The sequence below is a fragment of the Hoplias malabaricus genome, chromosome 10, assembly GCF_029633855.1.
Source record: "Hoplias malabaricus isolate fHopMal1 chromosome 10, fHopMal1.hap1, whole genome shotgun sequence".
Classification (NCBI taxonomy): Eukaryota; Metazoa; Chordata; class Actinopteri; order Characiformes; family Erythrinidae; genus Hoplias; species Hoplias malabaricus.
Window position 1 is genome coordinate 28,451,330 of NC_089809.1, and position 21,412 is coordinate 28,472,741.

The 21,412-nt window shown below is 40.8% G+C and overlaps 1 protein-coding gene across 5 annotated transcripts in view; it reads left to right on the plus strand.

Moving 5' to 3' along the window:
* Positions 1 to 2,246: 2,246 nt before the first annotated feature.
* Positions 2,247 to 21,412, plus strand: part of ptprub (protein tyrosine phosphatase receptor type Ub) — a 220,520-nt gene continuing 201,354 nt past the window's right edge. For all 5 annotated transcript variants that reach the window (XM_066682457.1, XM_066682459.1, XM_066682460.1 and 2 more), the window contains exon 1: positions 2,247 to 2,447. In XM_066682457.1, the coding sequence (XP_066538554.1) occupies positions 2,378 to 2,447 (70 nt within the window). In that variant the 5' untranslated portion in view covers positions 2,247 to 2,377. The remainder of the gene's footprint in view (positions 2,448 to 21,412) is intronic.

The following is a 21,412-nucleotide window of genomic DNA, read 5'->3' on the forward strand; positions in this document are numbered from 1 at the left end:
CACCTGGGTTTCATCCGGGTGCTCCAGTTTCCTCCCACAGTCCAAAAACACATGTTGGTAGGTGGATTAGCGACTCAAAAGTGTCCGTAGGTGTGAGTGTGTGAGTGAATGTGTGTGTCTGTGTTGCCCTGTGAAGGACTGGTGTCCCCTCCAGGGTGTGATCCTGCCCAGTGATTCTGGGTAGGCTCCGGACCCACCGTGACTCTGAACTGGATATGCAGTTACAGAATGAATGAATTAATGAATGACACAGAATGACACAGAAATACAAAAAATAGAAAATATATAAATAAAACTAAAAACAACAACAAAAAAATTTAAATAGACAACCCCCCCCAACCCCCACCCCCAGAGAATATGCATAGGCTCATTAAAATTAAGTAAAAAACTACAAGCATTAGAAATCAAGATAAGTAAAGAAATCAAACATCAAATCCCCAGGGCTTGGACAGTGTTTCATCAAGTCTTACAGCATCAATTTGTTTCTAGCTGAGCTTATATAAAAGGTTGTTCTGCAGGTGTTCATTCAACGCTGGGGATTTTGCTGCGCATTTGTTCTGTTACAAAATCACTACAAATGAGCACTCACTTCTGGAGAAAGTCTCCTACATCGGTTGTGCCAGTCCCCAGGACGCTTTGAGCCCAGTTTTAGAAAGACCACACCTGCTTCCTCCCAGCTACTCATTTATGTCTAGCTGGGATTTAATAAACACTGCTGGTGTTCAGACAACACTGGGGATTTTATGCTGTTACAAAATCACTGCAAATGAGCACTCCATTTCAATTTGGAAAAAGTGCACAGCACATTGTTCAGTCCCCAGGAGAACCATTAACTCAGTTTCAGAAAGAATATATCTGCTTTCTCCCAGCTACTCCATTTCCTTAAAATGACTATATTCAGGTCTGCTTTCATGTACATTATATGACGAAGAGTCTTAAGAGCCCAAGTGACTTCATATACTAATTCTAGATGATTATTTCTGGTTCATTTTTGCCACTCCAACTCATCACAAAGGTACTGGATGATGGTATAATATTCCAGAGAACACAGCTCCACAGTGCCACTGTCAAATGCATAAGAGAGTGGGATTTATACCCTTCTAGTTGACACTGGACACTGGCTATATTGACTTGATGCTCATATGCGGTTGTTACACTGTCCCATGTCATTCATAATAATATGTCTCTTTGGCAACACTTATTATTATTGCCATTTGAGATCATACATGCTTTATGCACAGTAATAATAAAATTCTTTAGTGCACCTTATATTGGGGGTTCTTAATCACAATAGGATGTGTATATTTTTGAGCTTTAGCTTACCTGATTTATCTCTTTAACTAATTCACAAGCTCCTTATGGGTTAGGGCAAGTGCCTGAAGACAAAAACTGGGCCTGGGAACCCCTGTTTTAAAGTTGTTAAATTCAGAATCAGAAAAATTAACCTGCTGACTCACACCCTGAAAAAAGAGCCAAACAAGTCACATAATCAACAGACCTGCATTTCAGGCCACAGAGTGAGCCGACTTCATCAGTGCTACTTCATCAGTGTTGATGGAAGGAAGAAGTCCAAAAAATTGAAAATCAACTCTTTCAAAAAATGATATTGAATTTAGTCCATATGTGGTATTGAACAAACACATAAATGTGTAATTTTTAACACACACACACATGCTGTGAGCTAAGGGCTGTGAGCACACGCTCAAATTGGCTGGCAGCCACAAAATCACCTGGGGAGCAGTTGGGTATTAGGTGTCTTTCTCAACGGAATGTCAGCCATGAACGTTGAGGGAGATGTAAGAACTCTTCCTTCACCCTCCCATCCCCACTTTTCCTGGACCAGGTACAGAATTAAAACAGTAAACAGAGTGGCTGTCTGTTGTGTGGTTTGAACCCAGTTGCTCTGGTTTACAGAGCAGGTGCTCTGTTTCTGCACCACCAGAGAAATAGCAAGTGAAGTGCATGGAGACTGCGGGGATGCCTTGGTTACTGCTGTGCTTTTTAACAACCTAAGTTTAATCTCCTCTACAGCTGGTGCTTTCAGTTTGAAGACTCCAGTTCTTAGACTGTTTGCTCCGAAGAAATTCCATATTTAGCCGCATGGGGGCGTCCATAGCACACTTAAACCTGCAAGTACATGTCCAAAGGCAGAAGTATGCCTGGGAAAGGAAAAAATCCTAATCCCGTTTTGAACTGTTTACCCTGACGTCAGTCCGCCGGGCTCGCAGCTTCTCTCTCACTTCTCTCCCCTCTCTCAACTCAACTCCGCTTCTGCCGGGATTTCAGGGACCCATGGACTTGGAGTCCATAAGCTACAGACCCGGATCCACTGACATGATCCCCGTGTGTTTTTCCCAGACTGGACTAAACGCGTAACATGAATACCTGCGCCATTCTCCTGCTCCTGGCTGCTCACATTCGCGCAGACAGCGTCGAGGGACCAACAGGTAAAAGTGCCGTTCCTTTACCTGAGCACTTCCCCAAAGTTCCTCTTGTTTGCTGGGAAGAGAGCGAACGGCTTCCTTCGTACTCTAAACGCTTTGGGCTTGTGTTTTTTCCCTTGAAATTGTTGACGAACTTTTTTTTAGCGTGGGAATGTTAGCGCAGGGTTCGGTTAGAGGAAGAAGATGGATCTCGCTTAGATATAACACGACATAAAGTCGGTTTTTAAAGTCTAATCTCACATAACACCCACATAGACCCTGACCCTTCATCACTTCTCAAGCGAGGTGTTTTAACTGTTTATTTTCTTAAGGTAAAATGTTAATTCCGTAAGAACTGACTTAGCTCTTGGTCCTCAATCGGCCAGTACTGTTTTTAACGCAGTGTTGTATTGCATTCGAGTCTTGAGTTTCATTCATTGTCTTAGACCTGCTTTATTTCTGTCCTCTGGACAAACCTGGTTCATGTGATATACTGAGCTGAGCTGGTTCCAGTGATCATACGTTGTGTATATATTCACTGTTTTACAGCATACCACAGCAGATAAAAGAGCCATGTCTTTTGACGTCGACTATTTATTTAACTTTTACATATTTAGCTATTTTTTATATCTTTTTTATTGGTTTATTTTCCTTATCGAAAGTGAAAATGCAGGTATTCGGTTGTGTGTTTATCTAAATATTTGCAGTTCAGCCTGATGCTTTGCAGCAGACATTGCCGCTGTAATATATTGAGGGTTGAAAAAGCTCTTTTCTCTCCCTCTCTCCCTCTCTCTATACCCACCTGTTTTCTGACAGATTCCGCCCTCCTACGCTACTATTGGCTAGGAGTTGCACTCACTAGCAGCTCTGAACTATGATTGGCTAGTAGGTCACATTCACGGACGGCCCACTTAGCCAATCAGAGTGCTCCAGGGCGGGTCTTATGTGTATACGGGTGGGAAAGAAAACAGTTTTAAAAGTTACGCAGCACACGGTAACCGCCGTAAACTAAATGACGCAGTGGGGCTGGAAAAGAGCTTCTGGTGGGGTGCACTTCCCACATTTCTCTGCCTGGCGGTGCCTGTGTGTAGCCCACTTCATAATCCTGAAACTGAAAGTAGTTTTAGTGATGGATACTGAGATTTTAGAATGCTCCTTTCAGCTTCCAAAAGAACTTGGTTTTACTTCAGCCAAGTTGTTTTTGGGGATCCAGTGCCAGAAAAGTTGTTTTGTCCTCGTGAAATTATCTCCAGAAACAAATGAAAGTCCTAAGTAACCCATTCATGGCCAACACTTAAATGTAGCACCATAGGTAATAGAGTCACAGAACTTGTTCTCGGATGTGAATGAATGAAAAAATATTTATTTATTATTTATTGAATTTAATATAAACAAACAATGTGAATTAAAATCATCTGGATTACAGACCATTTTGCATTTTTTTTCACCATTAAATTTGCTTATGCTACCGTCGTTGTTGTGTCATAACAAAACCATAGATGTATTACAAATGAATGGCCACAGTTCATTTTTGGTAACTCTATGATTTGACAGACCTGAGGGCTCAATGGTCATTTAAGTTCAGAGGACATATGTATGAAAGGAGAGTTAAAATACAACATTTGGGCATTAATGCATTAAAGGCCTCCTTGGTGAAAAGAGTTATTTTTCACACAGTCAGTCAGACAGTCAGGCACATTACCTCTTAGAGTTCATGTGTTAATTCTCTAGAGAGATGGTCTATAGAGTCTGTTGGAAAACACAGCCAATAGTTCAGTTTGGCTGAGCATCTTGACAAACAGTCTTGATTCGTCTGAGGAACTTATCGATTTTCAGTTTACAAAATGGCTTCCATTTAGCAAGCTGTCAAACAAAAGGGGCGTGTATGTCCGTTGCTGGGTGGGACATTTTCCATTGTAATCTCAGTGTCCTATCTCATTAAGATCTTTGACACTCAAATCCTGACTTTTGTTGCTCTTCTCTGCCTGAGTTCAAGGGAGTAATCCTTTTATATTGTGGGGTGTTGCTGTTTCCGTCCCTGCTTTTTTTTCCCTTTTCTTTTTTTGTGGTCTGGTTGACAGACGCTATGAACATCTGAAAAGAGTTTGAGAATGAGAACACTCCTGCTATATAAAGGTTTACCACATCTGTCTTATAAACATACTCATTTCATGTCCAAAAACACATGCCTCCAAGCTTTGCTCACTTAATTTAACTAAAAAAAGTACATTTTTTTATATTTTAAATATAGTTTTATTATAGGTTTATTGTGTTCTAATGACTGCCATTTCCCCAAAAACTGATGAATATGTGTTCCTCAGGTGAGAACTGAGGGGAAAATAGCCAATTATTTTCCAAGTCTTTCTCTGATGCAAGACCAGTTGATTTATTTAAAATGTGAAGGTAGCATCATTTGCAGCAGGTAGTCTATTAAGATAATATTCTAGAGCATTTTCCCATAACAGCTCTGAACTGCAGAGTGATCACAAGAGGCACCCGTCATATATTTCTCTTCTGAAGGACATTTTATACTTTCACGCTCCTCCTTACATAGCAGAAGACGCTGTCATAATCCTATTCATGCAGTGATGCAGAAATCATCCGGGCCAGCGTTGGCCATAATGAGGAGAATGAAGCACATCATTAAGACAAATAGTTTGAATTATGAAAATAATTAAAACCCATGAAGATAATTAAAAGAGCCCAAATGGAACGGTGACGCAGTGCGAAAGCTGTGTGAGCGCTGTGTGAAATTTGAAATGTGTGGGACTTTTTATCTCCTTTAATGACACTGCTTTATACTGTTTTATAGAAACAGCACCTTATATGTGAAGGTGTGTTACTCTTAGCTTCTCCAGCTGATGAATTACAGTTTGAAAAGCTTAGGTTAGTTTATTGTACATAGTAATGTGTAGGGCAGTAGGGCATGCCCAAGTAAGTTTTGCATTCACTAAATTGTTTTCGTAATTTTTTATTTCGAAAAGTTTTTACCTTTAAAAATTTATTTGGAAACTTCTTACACTTAAGCCACACAATTGTACCCTGCAGTAATTTTCATAGACAGAGGCCTTTAAATAAAAATATTTAGGTCATAAATTAATTCCAGGCATCCACTCTACCTTGCCTCAGGTCATTACATAGGGTAAAGTAGCATGTGTCACTAAATAATACTTCAGATATAGAAGTATTTAAGCATCAATCAAGCCAGGGTTGTTCTGTGGCATGGTACATTTTTAATGCATTGTGGTATTTTATCCATCAGGACCCCTGTAATATCTCTGATGGATTTTGAATATGTTGCATTTTTAAATCATATAAGCTTATTAATCTTTTGTGTTTTTAAAGTAGGGATGGGTGGTATCGACTTTTGTCATACCACTAACCATCTCAGAATATTATTGTGGTATGTGGTGTTACTGTGGGGAGGGGGTACTGTCTGGTTGCGCTGAGCCTTATATCTGTGAGCACAAGTCGAGTGAATTAAGCTAAACACAACCCGACATATGTTGACAATAAAACCCATTTCTTAGAGAAGATTTCAGCGACTGGTGTTGAAAGAAGAGAAAAAGTCGAAAATTAAGAATATAAGATGGTTCTACACTGTTTAGAGGCACAGCTTGTGCTAACAGGCACTTGTGGTTTAGCACACCACAGCAGAATTTTCAGCGAACTGAGGCTCAAAACACACATATTTACAGGATATAACCATATACTTCTGAGCACGTCGGAAGTCAAGTGATGATTTTCTGAGAAATTTGTCTGTTTACAGCTTTCTTCCTCTCTTCTTTAACCCAAACTTATTCTCCACCTGTTTGTTTTCAGACTGTGACATCAGCAGTCATTGAGCTCCCACAGCGCCCCCTCCCTGTGGCTCTCTTAAATGAACATGAACATTTTAGTGGACTTTAAAAGACACAGAACAAAAATTTGACTCCTCATACACGTCATAAATACTGCCCTCATTTTGAGGTAGTCTACAATTTAAAATACAACAGTATACTCTATTATTGTTATACTGCCTAACCCTATTTTAAATATATAACTTAGTAGCTGGATTGGTCAAAGGCAGGGAAGGGTACTCTTCCCATAATTTTTCAAATTCCTTGTCTCAGTCTTCAGTGGGGAATACTTTCGTACCCACACACCATCTGTCTTTCTGAATGCAAGCTCACTTTGGCGAGTGTTATTGTCAGTGGAAATGTCATATCTCGCGTCATATTGAGGAATAAGCCTCCTCCCATTGTTTGCTCAGGAGGCTGCTTTGCACTGGTAGCAGGCAGGTTGCTACGATAAAGCAGATGTCTGTGGAGGGAGAATGGCTCTGAGAGGATGGATACAACACAAGGAGCTATTGTGCTTTCCCCAACTGATGATCTGAATCTAAGTAAGCAAGCCTGAACCTCAGAGCAGACACACTGACGCCCAGGTGCACTGCAGCAGGCCATTGGAGGATGTTCAAACCAGACATGAAGATTTCAAAAGAGAAAGTGAATCATGCATTGAACCTCTTTGACTTCTGTTAATTACAGAGCCCCTTTGAAAACGTGTGATTTGGGTTGTGTGATGAAGTGTAACCCCATCTTTAATTTCAGAAAAAAACATCTTTCTTCTACACCTCTGTGTTTGCCTCCACACTGTGAGCTAAAATGACCTCGTCTTTGTTTTAATTCCAGGGTTCAGCCACGGCTGCCAGAGTAGCGAATGAGCAATGTCAGACATAGTTTCAAGGCAAAAGCTGAGAGTGCCTGTTCTAGAACATCTGAAGGAGTCCGTCTCTTGTCGACAGTGTTTTCTTTGGACTTCTCTGTTGACTGTTCTGAGTATTGTAGAAGGGGAGGGGGGAAGGACTGCCGGAGGGCCCCTTTTTCCGTGTCTTCAAATAGCAGTTCAGCTCTGAGTCACATCTGATGGGAAACGAGCGAAAAACAAGAGAGCAACCGAGACCTGGCTTTCCTTTATTGTCTCTGGAAAGGCTGTTTAATTCCTGTGTGATTTATTGACGGTTTGAAAACCCGTTCCGTTCTGAGGGGCCCTGATGGAAATCTGCTTCAAAGTGCATGAGAGGAATTGTCGTTCAAACCATGAAATCATAAATGTTTTTTTTTTTGTTTGTTTGTTTTTATTATTATTATTTTTTTTTTTTGCAAACGGAATACTAGCAAGGCATTCAGAGTGCCCTGAAGTTCTTGGTGTGGCCTCCAAGCCCAGTACACCTTGTTACATTGGGGCTGGGCTTTGTCTGCAGTTTGGATCAATGTTAATGCACAGCGCTGTGGAGCACTGCTTCTCTCCAACTGTGCTACAGCCCCCAGGAGCTGTTTAAAAATCAAACTTACCTGTGTGTGCTTTCTAGGGACTGAGCATGACACATTGCCTAAGAATTTGTATGCCAGTTTGCCACAGTTCTGCTGGTGGCTGAAGACCTCAGAGTCATTACGCAAGATTGGTGCCAAATGGGCATGCTAATGACATTCTTTCAAGAAATAACACTTTTGACCTACAGAGATTCATTTAGTCATACTGAATTTCTGATGGCAAGGAGTATGAAAGGGTGGAATATTTCATGTAAAACTGGCATGAAAATTAGCTGAAAAACAGAGTTCAAGGACAACAGATAAATAAATGCAGAGCTTTTTAAAATTTTTATAAATAGGCTTTCTGTTAATTTGGGAACAGATATATATCTGAGCAGATCATACATTTGGCTTTTATTTTGTAATACATGGGAGATGTTAATCAATTAAAAAACATATCACGGATCACATGCTAGTATTTTCTATTGTTTAAAAATGTGTATAATGGTATGCACAAGAAACTGGTTAGAGAAAACAGCTTTTTTTATAAAATTATTATTTAAAAATTTACAGACTAGCTTGTCTAATATGTGAAGCAGAATCTCTTAATTTGATGAGTAAAAGTTTCAGGACATCAAACAAGGTGAAGATCTGACAGAAGCTTTAATTGAGATAATTGCAGCACACAGCTCACAGCTCAGACTATAAAACATCTCCATATTCAAACTTCAACAACTGAATAAATATCTTGAAAGTGTTTCTACCTTTTTTCTGTTCTTTTGTCATGTATTTAAGGAGAGTTCTACAATTTCTTTTAAAACATATACAGCTGTCTTTCCAGTGACTTCCCGTCAGTGCTGCAAAACTTTCAGCGTATATGTCATCTCCACAGCGTCTCTTGTCCAAGGCCATTTTTCTTGAACACTGGTGCTGTTCTGCAGGTCAGCTTGCTCTCCACATTATGGTCTGAGGGCAGAGGATCATCGCCTGTCCTGCCTGTTCTCGTTTGGTCATTTGTGGGGTTGCTTCGTCATTACAGAACCATGTATGATAGTCAGGAACCCCTCTGAGTCCCTGAATGGAGCTGTTGTTAGAAAAGCCATTGAGGCTTAGGAGGTAATTGCACATGATATGCTTTATTGTGTCATGGTCTTCTCAAATGAGAGCCACAGAGAGGTCAAGGAGCAGTGAGGCTCAACAGAGGCCTGGACTCAAGGTCTAGAGAAGTATTTTTTTCACAAAGGAGTTAAATGAGCTTGAAATATTGGATTTAAGAGCTTCAACATTGTTGTAATAGAGCCTTTGTTCTCTCTCACTGGAAGAATGTCAAGAATGCAAAAGAGAAGTTCCACAAATATTTTTTGTACTTAATTTTGGGACTATTTGACTCTTAGCATGACTTTCACAAAAATTGTGATGCTGGTGTATTATGCACTAAAGTATAGATGATCTCTTGCTTCATTGCCTCATTCGCTTGCAGTTGCTGGTCCTGGTCCATTGAGTTTCACACTTTTTATTGAGTGAATACTCCCGACGGCAAGATCTCCCATTTGATTTACCCACAAATATTGATTTGTATTTAAATATGACTTTGACTGCTGCTTTGAAATTCAAAGCGTCACACAATAAAGATGATGCTTTTAAAAGAACAAATCACTAATGCACCAGAGCATAATCAATGTCCCAGCATGTTACTTAAGGTCTACGCCTGGCCACATTTTTATGTTCATTAAGTGATGTATGTTTCCTCATTCAGTACAAAACCTAATTCTGAATCAACTGTATAAAATGATCAAAATAATATACTATCATTGTTGCCAAATATAATAAAACCCACGATCCTGACAGGATCTAATGTGTAGAATATATGTTCTGTGTTCAAAGCACTTATGCACACATGCACACACATGCACACACCATATAAACAGTAAAAATATATGACAATTTTGCAGATGCTTGATGTATATTCACTGTGATGGAGAGCACAGAAACACAGGCAGAAGATGTATTATAGGTTGGTCATGGAATTTCACAGTGATGCTTATCAAGAATGCTTCCCATCAAAAATGCTACTCTTATTGGCCTGGAATCTGTAGTGTGCTGGTGTTATGTTGGTGTTGGTGGGTATTTAACTGATATCAACAGAAAATGCTGGATGAATTAAAGAATCAAGTTGATTCAGGAATTCTTACAAATTTGACTTAAATACAGTGCCCTAGTGTCATGTTGAGAATCAGGGCAGCACGGTGGTGCAGCAGGTAGTGTCACAGTCCCACAGCTCCAGGGACCTTTGGTGTGTTCTCTCAGCGTCCATGTAGGTTTCCTCCGGGTGCTCTGGTTTTCTCCCATGGTCCAAAAACACATGTTGGTAAGTGGATTGGCAACACAAAAGTGTCAGTGAGTGTATGTTGCCCTGTGTTCCTGCCTTGTGCCCAGTGATTCCGGGTAGACCCTGGACCCACCGCAATCCTGAAATGGATAGGTGGTTACAGATAATGAATGAATGTTGAGAATCAGATTTTGACACTCGGAGAAATTCTTCATGTCTGTATGCGTAGCACAGTTACATACATTAGTCCCACTACCCTCACAACCTCATTCAAACATGAGTTCTCATTTTACACTGCCCTTGTTATTAGTGGATTATCCTTCTATTAGGTAATCACGTGCAACAGCTTTGTGTGTTTTAAATTACATGTATGCAAAATTTCCACGGATTCCCCAGATTTACAGGGTACAAAAACCTGTGGCCACTAAAGGTCCATGCTGTAAAAAGAGATCTGTTTTTTTAGTGTGCAATGCTGTATTCCATCAGAGTGAGCATTTCTGTCACTGGGCTGTACATAACCATTATGTGCATGCACATAAAATTCAATTTATGACTAAATGAATTGGCCAAACTGCATCTCTCTGACCTTTTGGATCTTGTTTTATTGCAAAGCAGAATGGAAATATGTCTTTATGGAGTCTCTGGTTAGCGCTGTTGGTGAGCATTTGGGTGTGTGTCTGCTAGAGTCTGCGAATGAATAGGAGCCTGTGTCCCTTTGTCTGCTTTTGAGATGGTTAGTAGAGTACAGGAATGACAGGAGCAAACTCTCTGGCCATGGATGTGTCATAGCCGTTGTATCAGAGACCCCAGGGAGTACTCGGCTCCTCATAGCCCCTCTCTGTCTCTGACAGGCTGCAGAATTTACAGTGAGCCTGCTCTCATCCTCTTCACCTCTTTGACCTGATTGCTGGCCTCTCAGTGACCCTGTCGAGGAGAGATTAACTCTGTATTGATTCTTGAAATCTGGCAAGTCCATTCCACTAAGATTTTATCAAACCCAACTGTGCATTAAGCAATGCCACTTTGATATAAGAGTTAAAACACTTGGGCACTTGGGCTGGTCAGGTCATATTAATCTGGTCATATTAAGACCAGTATGAGAATTGGCAAAGCTGGATTATCATGGCAACTGTGATAAACAGAAGAGGAGTTGAAACACAATGTGCTTGGATGTTAGTTCCTGAGTCTGTTATTTTGAATTTAAATTAAGTGGGTTTTTTTTCACATTTAAAGTGCAGCACAGGAAAGCTACCTTCAAAAGCTTAGGTTACAGATATCCAGATTTTTTTTTTTTTGGCTGATGAAGCTGTGTGTATATAGTATTTTAAAAATATTTTTATTCTTATGTCTTTTTCTGAGTCTCAACATGGTTCATAACTAGCGCATGTTGTATTTTTTTGCTCTGTTTAAACTGGTCTTTGAGTTCTCACATAAACACAGGTCCAGTGATTTGATTTTAGAGGCTCAGATGACGAGGCAAGACAGTTTAAAATGTCTGCGTACAAAATGTGCAGCATAAAATCTAAATGACTCTTTTGGTCTCATGTTTTCAGACTTAGACAGATCATAAAAACTGGGATTGAGTTGTTGTATTTTGCAGTGTGTGGGTTAGTATAAGATTCAGATCTCTAAATTAATGTGCTAATACACCACAGATTTTGTTATGTTTTTCATAATATGCAATAGAAAAAAAATAGCAAAACAGCTTTGTGTGTTTCAGAAATTCTATAAATATAGCTTACCTATGTACAGCATTTTACTTTCCATTATAATTATTAATCACTTACTTTTTTTTTACTGAGTTTTTATTACAAAGTGCCATCAGTTGCCTGCTATGGACCACTATCTGCCCCTCAGTGTAGACATGAGGGCCACCAGAGGGTGCTTTGTGGCCCACTTGTGTTCCAAGACCTAGTGTCTGAGTAACCCTGACGTAGATCACAGACCTGATTTTGTTTAAACTTACAACAAAACTGGGCCCTGATTTTATGCTAACCAAGGAAAATAGCATCTGTATTAGTTACAGCAAATGCAGGCACCACCACACAAGATTGGTGTAAAAGTGAGTTTTTTTTTACTGATACAAGGGTATGTTACCATGGTGACTGGATTGACCCCAGGCATAGATCTAGGTCATACTTATGTGTAACCCAAAGGCGGCTTCTGGAACACTTTTCCCCCAAAATAATGTGCTTTCAGACAGAAATAGGCTATGCATAGTAGACTAACTTCTATAAACCAGCACTTTCAGCAGTCTGAAAGGCAGAAACATTTTCATGGATCAAAGATGCAGCCTGCCATGCTTGTTAGAGCTCATCGTAAACCCTAGCAGCCTACAGATCTCCCACAATATTTCTCTGTCTGACTCAGACACCCACATGCCGTAGGATCCTTAGTGAGTTTTGCAGGATATAGTGATTGAGCGCTTTTGTTAAAACAAAATTCACTTCTGGGGTGGGCAAAGGTCAGCCAGTGCCGGCTTTTCAGAAGCCCAGCTCACTCACTATGGGAAGGGATGGGCAATGGATATAGCTGGGAAATATGACCAAAATATTTCAGTGCACATCTTGGCTGTTGTAACCAAGTGGGTGATTCATTAAGAGTGAGAGCATCACTACTGCAGCACAGTTAAAATGGAATTTTAAGAGCAGTTTTTAATTTGTGGCCCTATTAGCATGAATTTCCTGCATATAAATATATTCTGCATTATGAAGGTATTTTAAAGTGATATACTTCTTTTTTCATATCGTCTGCCATAAGCGACTGGCAGCATGCCAAAAGCTGCCAGCTTTCTATCTTCCTGCAGCAGATGAAGCATCTCCCATCCCGCCGCCCAGCAGCCCCTGCTCCCTCCCCGCAGCGCCAGCAGCCACTGTCTCCGCAAGCAAAAAATTGGGTCTGCAAGACAGATGCTCAGAGTCTTACTCCTCACCCCATCCTCGGAGAGGCCGCTGTCGCACGGTTATTTTTAGGTGTTTGGCCGCTTTTCAAGTTCTGCCTCAGCCTGTGTCTCTGGACCTGCTGATATGTTCTGCATATTATAGCGTTGTTAATATTTCAGTGGAGCCTTCAGCATGGCACTGTTAGGATTAAATATTTCTCAGCACACAGAGGTGAAGGGTTAGCCCTGTAACCCCGTTGCACCTTGGTTTGCATCAGTTCTCTCCGTACTTGGGTGACACTATAAAATACAAAAACACTTCACGAGTCAAAATGGCTGCTCTTAGAAAATAATGTATAGTAGAGGTACATTATTTTCACTAATGGTACAAACAGTGTAAAAACATTTAAAGGTACAGCAGTGGTTTTTATAGTCCTGTTGTGTTACATTCTCTTCTCCCAAATAATAGGTGAATATATGCGAATTGTATTATATATATGGTATAAATATAAAATATTTAGTTCAATTATATTCCCTAACTAAAGGTACTGAATATGTACCCTTCAGGATACCACCACAGTGACAGTTTTTCTGACACTATACAGTGGATTGAGAGTCAGATTTCGGGCTTCAGTTAATGTGCATTTCTGCGGTTCTCTATTATCTGATTAATCAAATACTTCATCGCAGGCTATATTGCCCCCAGGGCTTCCTAAAAAGTTTGTTGCAAAATATATACATAACACTTTTGAAAGTATACAGTGCATCAGATTTAAAAGTCATGCTGTCATTTTTCATAATCTATGCCATGACATGGTTGACTAATCATTAGAGTTCTATTTGAATACTTTCACATAAGGGAAAATGTAGGATGGTAATACTAGGCTAGTTTCTTCCCATGGGCATCATTAAGCAAATGTCCTCGTGACGGCCGGGCATCATTCTGCCCATTATCACATTGCTTTCATTAAGTCCTTACGAGCGAGAGGTGTGCAGCACTTTCAGTCACTTGCCTCGTTAAATGAATTATAGCTGCCTGTTCCAGCGGCCTAATTTAAACTGTAGAGATTCACACATCAAGCTGTAAATTTACTGTTTCCCGCTTGGGTTGTGTCTCTCTGCCCTTTTTTTATTTCTCTTGCTGTCACATGAAAGGGAAGCATTCTGTGCGTTACGTTTGTGCTTTCACTCTCTCTTTGTCTTCCTCTGACTCTCATTCTCTTTTGCTCTCACTCTTCCCTCTCCCTCTATCCTCTTCCCTCACTCTGTCTCCCTCCCTTTGTGGCTGACTTTGCCCTGGTGTGACAGCTGCACTTGACAGGTTATGGCATGACTGCGCCAGGTGTCAGCTGGGACTACATTGCCCCAGCACACCTCTCCTTCACACCTGCCCGTTCTCCCTGAGCTGCTTCCTCTGTCACCTGTCTGTCTGTATGAGGGGTGCGGAGTGACCCCTTCCCTCTGGCCCTGTGAGCTCTGTCTGCATCCTGAGCAGGCTTTTGCGCAGAAGGTCTTTTATGAATAGGTGATACTCCAGGGAGTTTGGGGCAATTACTGTGAAAGCCTAAAGCTATCTGCTAAGCGCTGTATTAACCCCTTAAACTCTAAAGGCTCGGATGAGGGAAGATAACTTCTGTTCTTCCCTCGCATCAATGTGTACGATACGTAGTCTATTCATAGTGGTTGCTGAATAATGCATAATAGTTACTGAAAAATGATGGATGTTTAATGAGAACAAGAGGTGAACACTATCCGACTGAGAATTTCATGATGGTCCCTTAAACACTAGACAACATATTGCATGCTGACAAGTTTCTGTCTTTACAAAGTTCAGGGAAAATCTGAATTTATTATCAGTGGCAAAGCAGCCATATGTTGCTGACGAAGAAGATAGAGAACATGTTAAAAAATGGTTTTAAATACTGTAAAAGGAAATAATTTCAGCTACATTGAGACGTACACTCACTGCATGGTCAAAAGGAGCTGCAGAAACTACAGTCTTGACACACACACACATGTGCACTAGGGGCAGTGAACACACCCAGAGCAGCAGGCAGCCTTTCGCTGTACCCCGGGAGCAGTTAGGGGTTAGGTGCTTTGCTCAAGGGCACATCAGCCATGGCTTGAGGGAGGAGGACAGCGCTGTTCCTGCACGCCCCCCTATTTTACTGCCGGTCGTGGGGATCGAAACAGTGACCTCCCAGTCTGAAACACGCTCCTCTAACCATTAGGACATGGCTGTTTTATTTTTTTTCCCCTGAAAAGCCACTTTCCTGCTTGGCCAAGCCTGGGGACTAAAACATTTGAAAAATGAATGTAGTGGAATGAGAATGCCAGGCTCAAGTGGCTTGTGGCTGGTATGAAGGGAGATTTGCTTTAATGTGGGCACTGATTAGAAGCAATTGAAAACATTTCTGATGCTGAGCATATTTCCGCGCCTGATGTGAAAGAATCAGTTTTCCGCAGAAATTGGCGCATATTTAACCGAGATCCATCTTCTTGCTCCAGAAGCAAGTTTTCTCAACTACACTTAAACTAAGAGGGGGTTGCTGGCTTTTTTTTTTTGAAGTAAAAAAAAAGGTGTGAGTGAGCTTTAAATCCAATATTCCTCTTGATTCTTCTCCCTCTTTGACTCTTAATACTTCCTCACTCCTACGTTGAGTTTTATGTGTGTGCTTTAGTGAGTGATCTCTGCTGCATGCTTTCCAAGTGACATCGGCGGAAAGTCTGCCAGCACTTGCTTGGCGCACTGAAGACGATGACCAGCAAATCAAAACCTGATGCGCAGGATTAGATGTGTGGTTTTGAGTTATATAAATCCAATATGAGCGTAATTGAATGAGTGAAGGACGCAAATGACCATGAGTTGCGGAGCCCCAGGTGTGAGCTGGAAGGCCGAGAGCAGAAGGCTATTGATTTGACCACTGCTGCCTGTCAGAAAGAGCTTATTGCTTCCTACAGAGTCTCATTCTTTCCCTCTCCTGGGTCCCAGTACCCTTCTGGTCATGATCAGTTGCAGAACTCTTCCCCTCTGTTGTAGTGCTGCTTTTTCTTGATGCCCTTGTCATCTCTGCCTCTCTGCCCCCCCCCCCCTCCTCTTTCTTCCCTCCCTCCCACTTCGTCGGCCTTCATGCTCCACCACGCTACTCTAGTCAGCATGCCATCCTCGCCCGAGATCCATAATGCATATGCATGTGTTCGGGTAAACACGCAAGTTTGTTCGTCCCCTTGGGAGGAAGTGTCTGGCTCTCTTCACGCCTAGCGAAGTCTCTTTGCCCGCGCTTGAGACACCCCCCATCTCTCACTCTCAGACTCTCTGAAGCACTCCAGAATGAAACTTGACTCTCTGTGAGAATCCTGCACTTTATTCTTTCTTTATCTTTCCATCAGTACTAATTTAACCAGGCTCAGGGAGCAATGCACTCCTTTTTTCTTCTTCTTTACATGTGAGACATGTGTAATTCCTGCCTTCAAGCACTTGTAGATCAATGGCAGCCGAGCTTTGGTCTCTTAAGGAGTAAGGCTGTTGGGTTTTTACCCCAAAAAAGGTTATAGTAGCCTGCCTCTGCCTCTGTATTTATTCTCACATGGAGCAGGATGAAGGGGAATGAAGATTTGAGATTTTTAGGCCTTGAGGGTCTGTGGAGAGAAAGCTCAAGCAAGAGCTTATTTCTCCTGTTTTTTTTTTATTTTATTTTTTATTGTTGGCTTCTCAGTGCTTCAGGTTGGGCCAATAAAAGAGGAAGACTGGATGTGTGGTGGGCTGTGGGTGGGTCTATAGAGCGAAAAGGTGTCTCCTTGACTTTACTTCCCACAATATATCTGGAGAACATCCAGCTTTTCCCATTCCTGGAGGTTAGGCAGTGGTTCATTCATGTCTCATATTTTCAAAAACCCATAGTATTGTGGAACATTCATGCAAACCATTCTCCACTTTACAGATAACGGTCAAATTTTAGCAACAAAGGTTGTGTATTCTGTTCTTCTGAAGTGAGTGTGAGCCTAAGGGAGCTGATGGATTAAAATTTTGATTGATTTTTTTTTTTTTTTTAATTTTTTTTTCTAAAAAAGCCCAATAGATCCAAACCACAGCGGAATGGCTGAAGACATAAAAGTGCTTCTCCAGCTTCTGTAGTCTTTGAAAAATTCTGCAGGTTTGAGAAAGCTGGTTTCTTTGTTCAGGTCAGTACTGGCAAAGGCTGTCCCTGCTGTCCATTGGCTGGTCGTCCTGACTAATTACGGCTGGGATTAAGCCAGGATTAAGTAGGGAAGTAGGCAGATGAGAGGCGAGGAGAAAAGGCATTAGTAGGATACAAGGGGGCTAATACGGGTATTAGTGCGCTTAGGTGCATTTCTGTGGCATCATGGGACGCAAAGTAAGAGAACAATAAAACCCTGTGGACAGTGACCGCAGCATCCTGAAGAGAGCTTACCCTCTCCAGTGGCTTTTTGTTTTCCTCATGTACACGGTCTCTGTGACTCTCTCTTGTGCTCATTTGTTCTCTTTCTCTGTTCATTTTCAGTTTGGTTCCCTTGATGTTTGTCTTTAAGCTCTTAAATTTGTACATTTAAATTACACCATCCCTGTTTTGCTCACTTTTGGTTATTTAATGCAGTGGTAAAGTGAAGCACCTTCTAAGGCAGCACCCCCCTCCCACCCCTACTCCCTCCACACACACACACACACACACACACATACACACACTTAAATTTGTCTGTGAAGTAATTAATATCCTCATTAATTTGTTGAATGAACTGAGACAGAATTTTAACTGGGATGGCACTGTGGGGTGTCCCTTAGGAGGGCTTTAGGATTTCCTGTCTGGGGCTGATCAAAGCTCCATAGGCTGTGTGACATCAGAACTTCTCTCTTGTCTTTGTGTCACCAGGCATTTTCCTCAGTTTGACAATGTGGAGGTCAAATTCAGACTTTCTGGCTTCGGTGAGCCTTTTGTTCCTCTGTCATGTGTACTCTGAGAAAACACAGCAGCAAGGACAGCCGTGCCTGAGCTTATAAATGTCCTCCAACCTCAACACGGTAACATTTTGTGGAATGGAGCAGATGTAACTTTGGTAACTTGATCACTCTGACTTTGAAACCCCTTTCACCATAGACACACTATCTTTGCAGTCAATTTATCTACCTTAAATATTTGTACTTTGGGAAAGTCATGCTCAGTGTATTCCCCAGAAAAAAAGCAAATGCTACAACAGATAAGATCTGTTAATGCTTGGCCAGTGGGTGTTTTCATGGAAATAATAATGGATGCAAAAGCTATATAGCGTGTTGCCAGAGATCAAAATCAACTTGAGGCAATTAGGGTGGTGTTTAGATTCACTACATTGTTTCTGATTTAAATTGCTATGCTAGAAATCTGATGCTTATAGTTAGCTGAAACAAGGGAGGTTGGAAATGCCAACAAATGTTCAAGCTTTATTACATTACACAAAATCTACACCACATATTTCTTAACGATCAGAGTAGGCCAGGATTGGAATTGGGTAATTTTTGGTCCAAACGTGCCAAATAGCCAAATTATTATTCTTTTATTTGCTTCATTTGTATAGCAATTCTGTGATCTAAATAATGTGTACCAGTCCAGTGGCCTTTAACTAGATTGTTGTAGCATATTTTTCCACAGATTATTGTGTTAAATCGCAATTGCTCCTAAATTTTAATAAAGCACTTCTGCTTTTTCACTTATAGGTTTAATATTCCAGTATGGCCTTTTAAAGAGCTTTTATGCTGTAACTGTGCCTAATAGAAAATAACAGAGATATGCTACTTTGTATCATGAAATCATTTGTTCACTAAAAGAATCAGCTACTGGCTGGCCATTTACTTGAAGAAAAAATCACACCAGATATCAAATGAAATTGCATCCTTAATCTTGACCTTTCATGCTCATAAAATAAATTTCATCTCAACTTAACGGTCCACTAAAATGTCCTTATAGTTTCAAAAACTTATCTCATTAGGTTGAATGGGATTTTTTACTAGTGTACCAACAGTAACTATGAAAGAACGTGTTTATGGATGGGGCCTGAATGGGTCGGTTTCAGGTTGTATATAAGATGGTATTCAGACATAGTGATATTCAGCAAGGCTATAAAAGTCTGAATTACTCTATTGGAGACAGAGCAGCTTACTGCTGTCATCACTGAAGCAACATTAGCTTGAACGGTTCTGCCTCCATACAGGAAGCAAACGGTGCATGCTCCATTGCTGCTGGATTTGTGCAGGTTTTTGCTGCAGGGCTAGGGTCTCGGGGAGGGGATTCTCATTCAGCGGCAGAGCGCCCATGGTGCTGGGGATTATTCTGGTCCAGTGAACTCGCACGGCGCCAGAGGTTTGGCCTGGGGATTTCACACTGGGTTCTGGCGCCCAGAAAGTGGCATGTAAATAGAGAGCAAAAGACGACCTAATCTTTTCATTATTAACTAATGTGTATGGGAGAGAGAGACGTGTTTCATTTGTATGGCTTTCCCTTTACAGTGGACAGTGTGTGAGGTCGCCTCTAATGCTGTCTCTAGTGTTAAGTTTTATCTGAGACCACACAAAACAACTGTTCGTATACATGCTCCTTGCGCAGTGGGTTTATTTTTTATGTGTGTGTTTTTGATTGCTCCTTCGAGACAGACTCCCAGGGTGGTTATATGGTACCTCAAATAAGAGATAGCACAAGGGTTGTTGTGTCAGAATGCCACACGAAGGGAGGACACGTGCAAAGTTGATGTGGCCCAGCAAAGAAATTGCACTTCAGTCTCTGGAGCGGACACAGAATATAACTTCATTAGGAAGCTGAAGCCTCATGTTAACTCAATTCCACTAACAGAGTTATTTCGGCTGGTGACACTGGATCCCTGGGCATTTTCTCATACTTTACTAAGTAAGGAATTAATTCCCAATTTATATGTTCTAACATGACGATGAATTTGTTTGTATGTTATGAAACACTTCAGTGGTTTGTGCTATGTAAAAGGGCACTAGTTATTAGCAGTTCTTTTATAATAAGGCGGTAAGCTTTTTATTGTTAATAGATGACAAAGCTACACTTGATCCAGTGCCAGTTCCAGAGAAATGTGAATTTAAGTGAATTAATCACATTCAACCGCGACCCTGAACTGGATAAGCGGTTACAGATAATGAATGAATGAATGAATGAATGAATAATCACATGCACAAATATGGTTGCAACAGGTGGGGATCACAGGGAGGTCCACTGAGAACCAGATCCTCTGCTGCTTACAGCAATATATGATAATACAAATGGCTAAATTGTTTTATTTTTGCAGTATATCTACAATGAAGACATAATAAATAAGTAGTTCTTCAGAAGAGCAGGATACTCACTGGGCTGTTATGCTAGAGTGTATATGTTTTAAAGCCATAATATGGGGAACAAATCTGTATAGTACAGTTTTTTAATATGGAAGAGTTTTGGGGTGAAAGCAAGAATATAAGTGGTTGAATATGTGAACAAATAAAAGATTGCTAAAGATATTTTGAGTGTTTTGTAGACAAGGGTGACATATAATTATATAATTATATACAGGAAAAAGGATGGGACATAATTATGTGCAGGAGTACGCACCATATAACATATGTGGTGTGGGTGTGGGTACAAAGAAATGTGTGGGGAAGTTGCTCTGTGTCTGGGTCACGTAATGTCTATAATCAGTGAAGATGGAGATTTCCAGGTAATGAGCATGTATCAGTGCAGCTGTGTTCTCTTATCTATATAATATCACACTGATGAGACTAGAACTCAAACACAGTTTCATTTACTTGTCTATAATTTCTATTTTCACAGTCCTATGTGCCTCTTACTCTTTGAACTGCTATCAGCCTCCAGAGCACGCTTTGGTATTAACAGTGATTTCCTCTCCAATGCCTCAATCACTTCTTTATGTACAATGCAAAATTATCTGTGTGTGTGTGTGCAGGGGGTGGGGTTTCAGTGTGTGCGTGTGCACTAGGATACTTGTATTATTTTTTGTGTGGTGACAGATTCCTTTTGTTACTTGCTAATTTTAACTTTACTTCCCATCATGTATTTATTTTTCAGCCAAATGGGCATGTTGTTCATTTTTCAGTTCCCTGTAAAAGCAGAAAACACCTGTGAAAGAAAATGAAACAGAAGTCCTTTGCAGGGCGATACATTCACTCACACCTATGGAGTAACCAATCCACCTACTAACGTGTGTTTTTGGACCGTGGGAGGAAACTGGTGCACCAGGAGGAAACCCATGCAGACACAGGGAAAACACACTCCTCACAGACAGTCACCGGAGTCGAACCTACAACCCCATATCCCTGAAGCTGTGTGACAACAACACTTCCTGCTGCGCCACAGTGCCATCCTTATTTAGCTGTTACAAACCCCATTTCCAAAAAAAGTTTGGATATGTTCAAAAATGCAATAAATTATTTATTAATTCTCTTGACACTTTATTTAATTGAGAAACTAAAAGCATATTTAGA